The 15,975-nt window shown below is 33.9% G+C and overlaps 1 protein-coding gene across 5 annotated transcripts in view; it reads right to left on the bottom strand.

Annotated features, from left to right (window-relative positions):
- The window catches only part of LOC126883916 (cAMP-regulated phosphoprotein 21), a 398,508-nt gene that overhangs the window by 36,753 nt on the left and 345,780 nt on the right, over window positions 1-15,975 (bottom strand). For all 5 annotated transcript variants that reach the window (XM_050649638.1, XM_050649635.1, XM_050649637.1 and 2 more), the window contains exons 6-10: window positions 11,875-12,016; window positions 11,544-11,789; window positions 1,103-1,211; window positions 876-1,010; window positions 153-303 (exon numbers count right to left, since the gene is read on the bottom strand). In XM_050649638.1, the coding sequence (XP_050505595.1) occupies window positions 153-303; window positions 876-1,010; window positions 1,103-1,211; window positions 11,544-11,789; window positions 11,875-12,016 (783 nt within the window). The remainder of the gene's footprint in view (window positions 1-152; window positions 304-875; window positions 1,011-1,102; window positions 1,212-11,543; window positions 11,790-11,874; window positions 12,017-15,975) is intronic.

Below are 15,975 nucleotides of genomic sequence, written 5' to 3'. Positions count from 1 at the left end.
TAAATGAGAAAAATAAAAAAATAAAAATAGAAGATTGTCATTTTAAATTTATTATTTATTTTTGTCTCTTTTAGTATTCAGTAGTGCACTCAATAGTCTTCCTATATCTTAAATATAAACGAAATAAAAATAAAAATATATTCTTTACTAACCTTGTTTTGTGAGAAACCTAGGTCCAGCACTGTGTGTCGACATGACGCTGTTGCCCCTACTTAACACCGATATATTTCCTCCATAACCACCGAAGCTGTAACTTTTTGCCACGCAGGGCCTTTGTGCTTCGCCCATCTCCTCTGAATGACCCTAAAACAATTACTCGTTAGTTTCTATTAGACATATTATTTCTTATTTCCTCTATACTTTATGTTAAATCACTATCCACCGAACAGCTATGGATCACAGAAAATACCTCTAGTCTCTTAACCCGGGAGCAGTCGCGCCGTTAGAAAAAATCTAACATTTTATCCTTTTCCGTGATAACTTGATGAACAATTTTGCAACATAATTTTCCACTCGTAAGTGCCTCGTGGAAGATTGTAGTAGGGCGTGGAAATTTTTTTTATTTGTTTTAATTTTTTTTGTGAAAGTTATGGCTTTAGTAAAAACCAGTTAGCTTTAGAATTGTTAGAAATATATATTTTTAACATAACAAGTAAATAAAAATACATATTATAAAATAGACATTTTCTTTAAATTCGTATTTAAATTCGTATTGTGAGATTTTTGCTCTACGCGCGACTGCTTATGTGACAGAAGTGAGCGCGACTGCTCCTGGATTAATAATTGACGTGAAGCTTTTTCAACTGGCGTCACATGACTGTCGTCATAAACGAGCATATTTGTCTGGACTGTTATTGGAATACATGGATGCTTACCTTTATTAGTATCCTTCCTGGATGTCTGTGATACATTTCCGGAGTATGCAGTCGATATCTAGCAGAATACTCACTGTCCGTACTAGACCAAGGCATTTCGGACCAGCCAAAATCTTCGGAAGATTCATCTCTCATCTGCAATAAAATAAAGTTAACAAAATCCAATATAGAATGGTCTAAAACGACACCAAATCAGCAAATACTACGACTGTGTTGAATATGCTTACCTCTCTATTAAAGATTCGTCTTCTTGCCTTTTCATACTCTTCTTCTCGTTCCTCAAAACTCTTACTCCTTCGGTTTTCCGAGCCAAAGGATCGATCGGGCGATTTAAACCTAAAAAAGAGCGAAAATGATATCAGTGAGATTATCGTTTTGATCCTGTTTAGATTGGCGTAGAATTCCGTTGATTTTATTTACGAAGATAGCCCGATCAGGGAACACAAAATTTTACGAAGACCTCCAAAAAAATAAAGGAAGGATGAAAATTTGGGAATAGGTAGTTGAAATTGTCTATTATTATATAAGAAAAAGTTTACAATTCTACTCCCCTCCATTTTGTAGAAATTGGAAAATACGGGGTGAAAAATATTTTCTCGGGAGTGAAAAAATATACGTTCAAAATAGGCCCGAAATCGGATAAAATCACTAATTATAAGCAACTTTTGTTCTATAGAGTTTTTTCATTAAGTCAATACTTTTCGAGTTATTTGCAAGTGAATATGTTCATTTTTAACAGAAAAAAACATGTTTTTGGACGGTTTTTCGGAGATAACTCAAAAAGTAAGTATTTCAGCCAAAAAAATATTCTTAGAAAAAATTTAGCTTATAAAAAACTGAAAAAAAAAATGGTGTATGCTTGAGGTCTGTAGACACAGTAGAAGCAGAGTTGTAGCTAATGAAAAGTAGGTTCTTCTTCATCAAATTCCAAATCGAATATTTCAATGTGAAATAACAGAAAAACGGAGCACTCTTCGGGGAATATTCATTTCAACTTTTTTATATAATATATAAAAAAGTTGAAATGAATTTTGATTCATCTCTCATCTTGACACCTCTCATCTATGGAGAGGCGGCGACAGCCGTAGAAATCCATTATATATTATATATTATTATTATATTATATTATATTATATATTATATATTATATAATGGATTTCTACGGCTGGCGCCGCCTCTCCATACCCAGCTTCCAATGTTTTCTATCGTAACACATATCTTCATCTAATTGCCTCGAATCCATTGCCTCCTGAATATTGTCCCTCCAGCTTCTCCGTGGTCGTCCTGTTTTCTTTTCTCCGGTGGGACCCACTCTAATATTTTTCTCGGCCAGCGAGTCTCATTCATTCTTTAACGTGACCGAACCATGTCAGCTGTCTCTTTTCAATATCGTCTATTATAGTTTTTTACACCTACATAATAATGTTCTCTAATTGTTTAATTTCTTACATTTTCTCAGTTAAAAAACTTGTAACATTAAAAGTAAGTGAGTTACGCTCAAAATATTGTTGGTCCCTTTTATTTTCTGGAAAAAAATCGCTAATATCACCCCGTAATTAGCATCATAAATAAATTTTATCATACCACTTCACAAGTTGCTTTGCTTATGTATTATTTATATGATTTGTAAGTTTCATCGGTTCAAAGTGCTTATTTTGAAAAAGCTGTAGTTAAATGGCTTGAACGAGTAACTTATCACAAGTTTAGGCAAATTTTGAACAGCCATAGCATAACCAATTTTTGTAGGTATAACAAGAAAACAAAAAAGCAAAAATATTCAGAAAAGCAAAATGTACATTTTATTACTCTTTAAGATTTTTGGTATTACTAATAATTTTAAGTTAATTCTATGAACAATTACTTTTTTTTTCAAAATTAAAAAAAAATGTTTTATTTTAAACCCAATTTTTTTCAAAAATGAGCACTTTGAACCAATGAAACTTATAGATAATATAAACAATACATAATTCAAGTAAATTGTGAAGCGGTAACGATTAATTTTATTTGGGACGCTTACTTTTAATGTTACAAGTTTGTTTAAAAAACAAAAATAAAACTTTTTTTAAACACTTTATGTGTGTGCATTTTGTGTTTTATTGGCACTGGTTTTCACAACCAACTGGCCAGTCAATTTCATAATGATTTTTTAAACTATACGCCCTGAGCTTCGCTGGTGGCGCTCCTGGCGGATTACTAATTCAACTTTCACCGGTAATTTTTAAATTTACTATTTAATTATTATCGCTTAATATTTACAACGCAAAAATTAATTAAATCGTAATCAATTTTTTTAAGATTTTGCTAATCATTTTGACGTTCTACTGATAAAATATGAATTTCTTACTTCAGATACTTTCACAATTATCGTGTAGATGGCGCTAAGATTAATTTATAATTACATATTACGGAACATTAAAAAAACTTAAATTCAGTATTTAAAACGAAGTATATTTAAGGTAAAAATATATACCACAGCTTTGACCAACTAATATTTTTTATAATTAATGTTTTTACTTTTAATTTTAAATTAATCACTTTGACATTTATGACAAATTTCCGGTAAAGGTTACAGACTTGCCACTACTGGAGCTCGCGAATTTGTAAATATCCCCTCTACGTACGAGCTCACAGCGTACAACTTATCACTAACTCAGGGGAGTAATGTGTAGTGTGTGTGTTGAGTAAGTGTCTTGCTACTTTGCAAAGTCGACGTCATTGTCTTGACAAAGAGACGCTAATTGTATCCGAACGTCTGCGGTACATCCGGTGAGTACGGATCCCAAAAGGACAGACACTGTTTTCATTTATTAATTTATAATAAACGAAAAATTTCTGACCCTGGTGAGATTCGAACTCAAGACCTTTCGGTCCAAAGGTAGGCGCTCTTACCACTGAGCCACAGAGGGGGGTTTTTAAACACTTTAAAAAAGTTGAAATGAATTTTCCCCGAAAAGTGCTCCGTTTTTGGGTTATTTCACCTTGAAATATTCGATTTGGAATTTGATGAAGAAGAACCTACTTTTCATTAGCTACAACTCTGCTTCTACTGGGTCTACAGACCTCAAGCATACACCATTTTTTTCAGTTTTTTATAAGCTAAATTTTTGCTAAGAATATTTTTTCGCTGAAATACTTACTTTTTGAGTTATCTCCGAAAAATCGTTCAAAAACATGTATTTTTCTGAAATAGTTGCTATATGGAGATGGTAGTCCAACTCTGAATCGAATATAAACAAAACCTGCCTTGAACCCTTTTTAATCTTTTTCATTTTACTCAGTTTTTGAGTATTTAGAAACTGTCTTTCGGTCCTTTTCCTAGACGAAGAGAAGGTAAATGCGTGGCCTAAGTGTCCTCTATTTGCTTTCTCCTATTTTCGTCGTCTCTACGTGATTATATATTGTAAAATCCGGAGATATGGGATGCAGCCAGAAAGCAGTTTATTAACGAAAAGTCTTAGATTTAAAATATTGTTTATTATATTTTTATTTCAATTATTCTAATTGTTTAAAAAGTAGTAAACTTTGTATCTGGGGCTTTTCGTTGTTTTCCTCGTAATACGAGAGATGTCGCTGATTTGCGTCTCAAAAGGTGGGTTCATTGCATCGCGATGTTTTGCCTTAAAAGAGGCAGAATGTTTATATTCCCTTCAGAGTTGTGACTGCATAATCTTCACTGATGATGCATAAGGATGCTGAAATAGTTGCTATATGGAGATGGTAGTCCAACTCTGAATCGAATATAAACAAAACCTGCCTTGAACCCTTTTTAATCTTTTTCATTTTACTCAGTTTTTGAGTATTTAGAAACTGTCTTTCGGTCCTTTTCCTAGACGAAGAGAAGGGAAATGCGTGGCCTAAGTGTCCTCTATTTGCTTTCTCCTATTTTCGTCGTCTCTACGTGATTATATATTGTAAAATCCGGAGATATGGGATGCAGCCAGAAAGCAGTTTATTAACGAAAAGTCTTAGATTTAAAATATTGTTTATTATATTTTTATTTCAATTATTCTAATTGTTTAAAAAGTAGTAAACTTTGTATCTGGGGCTTTTCGTTGTTTTCCTCGTAATACGAGAGATGTCGCTGATTTGCGTCTCAAAAGGTGGGTTCATTGCATCGCGATGTTTTGCCTTAAAAGAGGCAGAATGTTTATATTCCCTTCAGAGTTGTGACTGCATAATCTTCACTGGTGATGCATAAGGATGCTGAAATAGTTGCTATATGGAGATGGTAGTCCAACTCTGACTCGAATATAAACAAAACCTGCCTTGAACCCTTTTTAATGTATTTTTCTGTTAAAAATGAACATATTCACTTGCAAATAACTCGAAAAGTATTGACTTAAAGAAAAAAAATCTATAAAACAAAAGTTGCTTAGAATTAGTCATTTTATAATTTTATCCAATTCCGGACTTATTTTGAATGTATATTTTTCACCTTTCCCCACCTATGGAGGGGGTATTCCCCTCCATTTTTGAAAAATGGAGGGGATGTAGAATTGTAAACTTTTTCTAATATAATAATAGACAATTTCAACTACCTATTCCCAAATTTTTATCCTTCCTTTATTTTTTTGGGGGTCAGATTGTTCTTTTATCGGGCTAGGATTTGTCTTCTTATTTTTACTGTACATATTGTATAAAACTAAATTTTATTTTTGTTATTTATTTGAATATATTTTTATTTAAATTAAACTTGCTTTTTACTGAGTCTGGTGTTTAATAGAGCTGTTCGTCACAATCTGTAATATAGGTGGTGGTCCGATAAGTACTTAGCCTCTCCGCCCGATGGCGCCACTATCGCAAGAGAAATCTACTATCGGATAATAATAATACATTCTTGTAAACGGAATATGTCAAAATCTCAGCCGAATCAGACTCGTAGTTTTCTTTTGACAGCGTGTGGAAGCGAGAGTGTCTGAAAATTTTATATATATATATATATATATATAATCCGGTTCTCTTCTACCGTGAGGTGTCGAGAAAAAAGTCACGCCCAGGTGCCTCGAAAACGGCTACCACGGAGGATAATGTGAAAAAAATCCACAATCGCCTATTGGCAAACCGTCGACTGAAGGTTCGCGAGATAGTTGAGACAGTAGGCATCATAAAAGATTGCGTGAGTCATATACTGCATGAAATTTTGGGCATGAGAAAGCTGTCGGCGCGATGAGTGCCGCGTTTTTGCCCTCAGGCCAACAAGAGCTACCATAAGACCACCTCAGAGCACTGTCAGGCTGTTTAAGCCTAATCTGAAGGAATTTTTACGTTGCTTAATAACTAAAGCCCGGATTAAAAGCATGACAGAAAGGTCAAAATAAGCACTTATATAAGCAAAAAATGTCGCAAAAATAAGCAAAGTTTTTATGAAATAAGCAAGGTTCAAGAAAAAAAACCTGTAAGTAAACATGGATACAATGATATAAATATGAACAAAGGACATTAACATTAAATTACATTTATACAGGTTGAACAGGTATAACGATGGGTTTTCCCGTTCATCTCCTAAGCCTAAGGGATTAAAATTCTTATGGTTTATTGAATTATTAGGGATTTATAGCTCTGCATACTTATAGAATTTTGCTTAAGACATGAAGTAATACATGAAATTTAACTATAGTTTATCATAAGAAGTAAAATAAATAAAGATAAGCAACATATCTTTAAAATAAGCATTTTTACTAAAAGTCCTAATACATAATAAGCAAAAAAAAAAAGAAAAATGCTTATAATCCGGACTTTATTCATAACCGTCGACGAAACTTGGATCCACCGGTACTCACCAGACCAAGCAATAGTCGATACAGTAAACGTCAGCCCGCGAACATGCTCCGAAAAAGGCGAAGACTCCATTATTGGGTCAATTCGACGCCGACTCGCAAAGAAAACAGCCCAAATTGGGGAACAAAAAAATTCCTCTTCCACAATGACAACGCACCGGCTCACATGTCCGCCGTCGCCGTGGCCAAACTGGTCGATTTGGGCTACGAACTACTGTTCCATCCACCACATTCTCCAGATTTGACCCTGTACGACTTCATTTTGTTTCCAAACTTGAAAAAGTCACTTGTCGGGCGGAAATTTAAATCGAATGAGGAGTTCATCGGCGCCATAGAAGCCCACTTTGCATACCTCGAGAAAACGAATTGTCTAGATGGGATAAACGAGTTAAAGCATCACTGGGTCAGGTGTATAGAGCTAAAAGGAGACAATATTAAAAAATAAATCGCCACTTCTCCAAAATTTTCGTGACTCATTTGGAGGCTAAGTACTTATCGGACCGCCTTAGTATTCTAGATTTTAGACGACTCTTTCTTTTAAAGTTGTGTTATCGTTGATATACATTTCATGTTTTTTAATACCTTTTAATTTGTACCTACTCCTTTTCCATTTTCCTGTTTCGTCCTGATTTTGTATTTCAACTTCTACTTTAGTATGTTTTTTGATGAAATTTCTTATAGTCTAAGAGCTAGTGAACCCTCCGACTAACGGTCTTCCTGTAAGGCTAGAAATTTGTATAGTGATAATTCATAGCACACCAAAGCTAAAAACCATGACCTGGCAGGCATCAGCCTTGCGCGTGTATCTACCAGGTGAATCGAAGAGTGCGCAGTTTAGGGGTAAAATAAACTTTCTCATATAGGGTTTAAATTTAAGTATGTGTTTAAAGTCATTTTAGAAGAAATGTGTACAATAACATGCGATTCTGAACAGCATAAGACCTTGCCAGGCGAGGGGAAAGATTAGGGTTTTTTCCTAAAATTGTTTTTTTTGCACTGAACAAAGTTTTTTTTTGGATTTTTTGAATCATTCCCAACAGAAAAGGTCTTTAGTGACTTTTCTCTTAGGTTAATAGTTTTTGACATATATAAACGATTAAAAATTTAAAAATTGCGAAATCGGCCCATTTAATCCCCGAATCGGGCATTTAACTGAAAATTTCAATGTTGCCAAGGTAGTTAGATATTCTTTAACATCGATTGATGAAATCCCGAAGAGTTTTTTGCAATACAATATCGAAAACCCCTTTGTTTTTTTCATTGCTAATCAAGCGGGCGCGACACTGTAGTATAAGTGAGGACGTTTAAGTTTGCATAAATTCATTATCTCGAGAATGGGCAAATTTGAAGAGAAATCCTCAGACAGGTTGATTTTTATTTTTAATTTAGGACTTTTTGGCATACCCATATATAATACTAGTGACGTCATCCATCTGGGCGTGATGACGTAAGCGATGATTTTTTTAAATGATAGTAGGGGTCGTGTGGTAGCTCATTTGAAAGGTTATTTAATTCTCTATATACAGTAATATAAACGTTAATATAATTATTTATAGGGTGTGCAAAAAAATTTCTTCTTTTTGTGTAAATTAATTAAATAAAAAAATTTTTTTTGTACACCGCGTATAAATAATTATGTTAATGTTTATATTACTGAATAGAGAATTAAATAACCTTTCAAATGAGCTATCACACAACCCCTACTCACATTTAAAAAAATCATCGATTACGTCATCACGACCAGATGGATGACGTCACTAGGATTATGCCAAAAAGTCATAATTTAAAAATAAAAATCGACCTATCTGAGGATTTCTCTTCAAATTTGCCCATTCTTGAGATAATGAATTTATGCAAACTCAAACGTCCTCACTTAAACTACAGTGTCGCGCCCGCTTGAATAGCAATTAAAATACAAAGGGGTTTTTGATATTGTATTGCAAAAACTCTTCGGGATTTCATCAATCGATGTTTAAAGAATATCTACATACCTTGGCAACATTGAAATATTCAGTTAATTGTCCGATTCAGGGTTAAAAATGACCGATTTCGCAATTTTTAAATTTTTAATCGCGTATATGTCAAAAACTATTAACCTAAGAGAAAAGTCACTTAAGAACTTTTCTGTTTGTAGTGATTCAAAAAACCTAAAAAAGTCACTTAATACCTTTTCTGTTTGTAGTGATTAAAAAAACCTAAAAAAACTTTGCTCGATGCAAAAAAAAATAATTTTAGGAAAAACCCCTAATCTTTTCCCTCGTCTGGCAAGGTCTTATGCTGTTCATAATCGCCTGTCATTGTACACATGTCTTCTAAATGACTTAGTCAAACACATACTTTAATTTAATCCTTACAGGGGAAGGTTTATTTTACCCCTGAACTATGCACTTTTTGATTCACCTGGTAGATACACGTGCAGGGCCAATGCCTGCCAGGTCATGGATTCTAGCCTTGGTGTGCTATGAATTATCACTATACAAATTTCTAGTCTTACAGGAAGACCGTTAGTCGGAGGGTTCACTAGCTCTTAAACTATTATTGTTTCTTTTCAAATTGTTCGCTCATATATATCCTTTCATAACTACATATTTATGTTATATGGCATATTTCCTTTTATTCCTTGATCTCCAGATTTTCGTGTTTTAGCAGTGCAATTTCATTTGCCCATTCTTTGTTCTCCATAACAATATTTTCTATTGTTTTTTTGCTTCCTTTTCGAATTTTTTTATTTACTTAATTTTATTCGGAATGTTGCGCATCTTTCTTATTAATTGACAAAATTTTGTTTCTTTGTCTTTTTTCTTACAATTTTTGGGTGAAGGTCTTGAGAACTTCCGAGTATTGAAAAAATTTCCTCCTCACTGGCTTTCTATCTCTTCTTACTTCTTGACTCTCCTTGCAAATGTGACTGCATATTGTAGAGTCCCTTTCATCTTATAAAATGTAACAGGCACAGATTTAGGATGTTACCAGAAAGTGGTTTTACGAGAATTTTCAGATTTATTGTTTAGATCTGGGACTTTTCATTTCTCTTTAAAGATGTCGCTACCGCTAATACCGAAAAACCTTTATAAAGGTAACAAAAATTATACTGAAATGATGATACCTCCTAGGGTAAAATGTTTCGGAAACAAACTGAGCCTCCATTCGGATTTTCGGGTGAGGACTATTTCAGGGGAAACATCCATTACAGGTTGGAAACGTTGGATAGGGTCCTGGAATCTTAAAAGTTTTACAAGCAAGACTATGGAGCTGGTAAAGGAGAGTATAAATTGCTTGCAATCAAGAGACTAGGTGGAAACGGGAAAGAGCGAAATATTTAGACAAATGATATAAATCGTGGTGTGTAGGGAAAAGGACTAATAATCGAGTTTGTATAATTGCTGATTGAGAAATGAAAGACAACATAGTAAAGTTATAATAACAAGTGATAGAGTAACGTTGGGAGACATTTGTACTTGATAAAGAGATGTTAATGTTAAGATGGTTTCGGCGTATTCAACGTCGAAATGTTAATCATCCTATACAAAGCATTGCTAATTTACAAGTTCATGAGAGGAGAAGGCCAAAATGGACAGGGACGCTTATACAGGATAAATATGTTTGAGATTGGTATTTTTGTATGGCCCAAGATGGAAACGCGGAAAAATGTAATTATGAAGCAGCTTACACTGACAACGTCACAATTCAATCGGACAGAGTTTGTTTCCTACTTTGTTATTGTTCGTCCGCTATAACGTTTCCCATGCGTCACGATTCATTTTCAAAAAAATTAAATCAAAACATAAAGTGAAACGAACGTCGATGTGTATATACATTTTGTATACTGCATTGTATACTATATACTACACACATCGGCGTAAGTTTCATTTTATGTTTTGATTTAATTTGTTTGAAAATGAATCGTGACGCATGGGCAAAGTTATAGTGGACGAAAAATAGCTGATTGTCACATTTTACCAACTAAACTTCTTGCTTTTGTACAGTCCTTATAAATATTCCCACGTTATTTCACTAATTTTAAAATAATTTTGATGTCGTTATCCTTAATTTAATGATTTATTTTTGCCACTGCCTTTTTACAATAAATTATTTACGTTCTAACCTCAGAAAAATAAAAGACGCGTCATCTAATTATACATGTTGCTCAACTCAAATAAATTTGAACATTAAGGGGCTATCCTAGTGTAAAAGTACGAAATTCATATACTTTTTTTTGGGAATTTCTAAAATAAAGAGTACTGTACCAATTGTTTTGAAAATTTACATGATCATTCTGGCATCTACTGGCACCGTGAAAATAAAAACATAGGTCTACTTACTGCTGCAGTTATTGGGGCCAATAGAGATCCTGAAACATAAAATTTCAAAGTGATTATTGAAATATAAGTTGTTTTCTATACCATCAACTAGCATTTTTGAAAAATATTAAAATTTGGAGAAATGACGTGTTAATTTTTTTTTAAATTAACTAAAACATTTTCATTTTCAAAAACCGCCAAATTGACATTTTTTATCCGATCAAAAAACCCTAGTTGATGGTATAGAAAGTAACTTGTATTTCAATAACAACTTTGAAATTTTATGTTTCAGGATCTCTATTAGTCCCAATCACTGCAGCAGTGAAGCTATGTTTTTATTTTCACGGTGCCAGTAGATGGCGGATAAATCGTTGAATTTTCAATATTTTTTTATGAAAATTGTTTTACGTGTACTTCTTTTTATAATAAATGCTCATGCAAATTTTCAAAACAATTGGTAAAGTACTTGTTATTTTAGAATTCTCAAAAAAATATGTGAATTTCGTACTTTTACACTAGGATAGCCCCTTAATGTACCGTAACAAGTCATAAAAAATCTTTTTAAAGCAATATACATATAAACTACTTACGAATAACCATCCATGCTATTGGAATCCCTCTTAAGTATCGATCGTCTGGGTTCCTCGCTAAAAATAATATCGTCTTTGATGTGTTCCTTAAATTCTATCTCAGGTAGCCTCGTATTTCTCGTCTTCGTGACGACCACAGCCTTTCCAGTGGGTTCAATGTTGTGGTCCAGACCGAAATAGGCCGCACACCTATGAACTAACATGCGTTGGTAGGATGACATGGGCGGAAATTTGTACAGTGACCTACTGTAATAAGAAAAATCGATGTAACACAGAAATTACATACGAATCTATTAGAACATAAACGAAAATACGTCAAGTAGTTACTTACTATCTGTCTTTGACAAAATTGACTAGATCTTCTTCGATTTGAAGCATTAACGCTCTATCTTTTGAGTTTCTATTGAGTGTTTCAGGAATGAATTGGTCCAAATCCACACCTGATGTGTCGGTATACAGTTCAGAGCTACTATCTAAAAAAAATAAAAATACGATACAATAGACGGAAGGAGGAAGATGGACATAGTTTTGTTTTCAAGGTGAAGAGCTGGAACAAAAATGATCAACAATGATCTACAACTTTTTTTCTCAAGAAGAGCTTTCAATAAAAATCTAGTTTGACATAGAGTCAATCCAACTTTTTCCAATATTTATCTGACAGAAAACACTTTACAATAGGTGAACATCGTAAAAAAACTTTTCCAACATTTTATTGCTGTTTTTATTCTGTACTGTTGTTCCTGTGCATTGTTGTTTTTTGTTTTTGAAAGTTTCCAATTTCTTGTTTTTTGTTTAAAAAAAATCATCGAAATTCGGTGTACATAATATTTAGTACACATAATATATACGCAATCGGTACATCTCCTTCATTTATATTTCTTTAAGGCGCGGTCCTTATTTCTTCTTCTTCTTAGCCTTCTATCGTATATTTTTGGACATAGGTCTCTCCCAACTCCTCCCATTGATCTCAATTCTGAGCAAAACGCTTCACTTGTAGACGTATTCTCATTTCTTCAAAGCCCCATCTCATCAAAAACATTCTCTTCAAATGAGTTTGTCTATTCCGAAGTTTAAATCGTCTGAAGTAATATTAATAATTTAAACGATAGAAAATTTCCAGGGTATGACTTGATCAGTGGAAAAGTGTTGAAAGAATTACCTCCCAAATGCATAAAACTTAGAAAGTTTATATTCAATGCCATACTAAACTTAGGTTACTTTCCCGATTAATGGAAAATATCTCAGATAATAACAATTCTAAAACCGGGGAAACCTCAAGAAGAAACTACATCTTACAAACCAATCAGCCTCTTGCCAATCACGTCTAAAGTGTTCGAAAAACTATTAGTAAAAAAACTCAAACCCTGCATTAAAAATCCAATTCCAGTCCACCAGTTTGGATTTCGGTCCCATCACTTAACAACCCAAGTTCACAGAGTGGTAAAACATATAAATGTTGATTTTAAGGCCAAGAGGTACTGTTCAGCGGCATTTATTGACGTTAGGCGGCAGGCATTGACAAGGTATGGCACGAAGACCTCCTATACAAGCTAAAAAGGACATTACCGCAGAGCTTTTACATTCTTTTTTAAGTCATCTTTGTCAGGTAGGTGTTATTTTATTAAATATCAAGATGCAACTTCCAAACTCTATTCTATCAAAGCTGGCGTACCACAGGGTAGCGTGCTGGGACCTACCTTGCATCTCTTGTTTACCGCAGATATACCTCCAACTCTTAAGGAACTACTAGAGGAGAGACCTCCTACAGAAGAAATGATGCTAGGTACATTTGCCGACGATTCTGCAATCTTAGCCTCACATACTGACCCTATTTATGCCTCGCATCTTCTTCAAGTATCTAGACAGAATACAAGATTGATTTTTGGAATGAAAAATTAAAGTCAACGAAGGAAAATCTATCCATGTTACATTCACAACACGAAAAGGAACCTGTCCTCCTGTAACTTTAAATAATCATCAATTACCATCAGCCAACGAGGTAAAATACCGGGTGGACCAAAAGTCAGTTAACGCTATCAAAAAAAGTCACGCGCAAGTTTGCAGCGTCTCCAAGAAAATATACCATGTTCTGTGAAGGGCCTTGCAAATAATCCACAGTTACAAGGTATTCGATATTTTCAGCAAGACGGTGCAACGCCTCATTACGGATTGCAAGTTCGTGAGTTTCTAAATGACCAGTTTAGTGATTGGATAGAGAGAAGCGACACAATTGAATGGCCTGCACGTTCGCCAGATTTGACGCCCTATGATTTTGCCTTGTGGGGTGTACTTAAAGATAAAGTTTTTGCCAATTTGAAGTTCACCGTGCCAACTTGGGAAGTCTGTAGAAAGACTTGTTTCACTGTGTATAAGCGTTGCCAAAAATGTATTGATGAAGGTGGTTTACATTTTGAACATAAAATGTAAAGCATGCACTTCTTTGTACCGGGTGTCCCAATAAGAATGGCCTTCGGCCATATCTCAGGGACCATTTATAGTACAGCTTTGAGAAACAAATATTTATAACAAAAGTTGCCTCGGGAAAAGCCTGGAAATTATTTTCATAATTGTAGGTCCACCGCTAGAGGGAGTAATTGAATATCAAAAATTAAAAAATCAAAATTTTACAAAATTTACCTAATGAAAGGGCACTGGAAATCCAATCATCGTATTCTTCATAAAATTCTACGCATATTTGATTTCACAAGTTTAAGTCTACCTTTGCAAATAAGAGGTGGGGTGAGTGGGAACCTTCTTATGGGAAAATTGCTGTAAGTCCGGTTCTGCTAAATCGAATTTTGCATACTTGGTCTTGTTGAAAACAGCTCTTTTTCGTCAATGTAAGTGTCTTATTTTCGAAATAGCCTAATAAGTAATATACCAGCTGGGAGGAGTTACTTAATTATTTTCAGAAATCTAGTTTTCTTTGAAAAATATTAAATACAAGTATGCATTTTTAATCCTGTATTACAAAATTAGGCCAAATTAGCAACAGAAAACTGAAAACCGCATGTCGATACCTATTTTCTATCTCGAGATATCTTAAGAAATGTGTTAATTCTAAACATAACTGTTACTGTCACCGGTAAACTAACTTAAGGAAAAGTAGTGTGCTAGGGAAAAAACAAATAAACATTTTCCAGATGTAAACGTATATAATTAATTAAAACAACAATAAGATAAACAACACTATAAAATATAACAAAGAAATAAAAGCAACTACTTACTTAGTGACGACCTAAATATTCAAATTGTTGCCCATCATTTTCGATGCAATCATTTACTCTTTTAAGAGTAGATTGAACACTTGAACAGCAGTCTGAATTTCTGCACTCTCCAATGCTTTGAATGGCGTTTCGTATTATTTAGATCATGTTTTCTCGAGCAGTGGGCCTAGCGGCAAAAACAAGGTCTTTAATCCGTCCCCATAAATATAAGTCTAAAACAGTTAAATCTGTTGCTGTTCAATATACTCTTGAAAGAGTAAATGCTTGCATCGAAAATGATGGGCAACAATTGGAACATTTAGGCTGTCACTAAGTAAGTAGTTGCTTTTATTTCTTTGTTATTTTTATAGTGTTGTTTATCTTATTGTTATTGTAATGAATTATATACGTTTACATCTGGAAAATGCTTATTTGTTTTTTCCATAGCACACTACTTTTCCTTAACTTCGTTTACCGGTGACAGTAACAGTTATGTTAGAATTAACACATTTCTTAAGATATCTCGAGATAGAAAATAGGTATCGACATGCGGTTTTCGGTATTCTGTTGCTAATTTGGTCTAATTTTGTAATACAGGATTAAAAATGCATACTTGTATTTAATATTTTCCGAAGAAAACTAGATTTCTGAAAATAATTAAATAACGCCTCCCAGATGGCGTATTACTTATTAGGCTTTTTCGAAAATAAGACACTTACATTGACGAAAAAGAGCTGTTTTCAACAAGAACAAGTATGCAAAATTCGATTTAGCAGAACCGGACTTACAGCCATTTTTTCATAAGAAGGTTCCCACTCACCCCACCTCTTATTTACAAAGGTAGACTTAAACTTGTGAAATCAATTATGCGCAGAATTTTATGAAGAATACGATGATGGGATTTTCAGTGCCCTTTCATTAGGAGAATTTTGTAAAAATTTGATTTTTAAGTTTTGACATTCAATTAAGCCCTCTAGCGGTGGAACTACAATTATGAAGATAATTTCCAGGGTTTTCCTGAGGCAACTATTATTATAAATATTTTTTTCTTAAAACTGTACTATAAACGGTTCCTGAGATATGGCCGAGGGCCCATCTCATCTGTGGTGTTTCTCTCGGTCGTAACATCTCCAATGTTGTAATATGGCGTTGCAACGTTGGTCTTTTTGTCTAGAAGTGTGGAAGCTCCATTTGAGTTTGACAATTTTTGTTGTGATATCCTCAAC

Source organism: Diabrotica virgifera, chromosome 4, assembly GCF_917563875.1.
Source record: "Diabrotica virgifera virgifera chromosome 4, PGI_DIABVI_V3a".
NCBI lineage: Eukaryota > Metazoa > Arthropoda > Insecta > Coleoptera > Chrysomelidae > Diabrotica > Diabrotica virgifera.
Note: the sequence above shows the minus strand (reverse complement) of the source record. Positions and strands in the feature narration are given on the sequence as shown.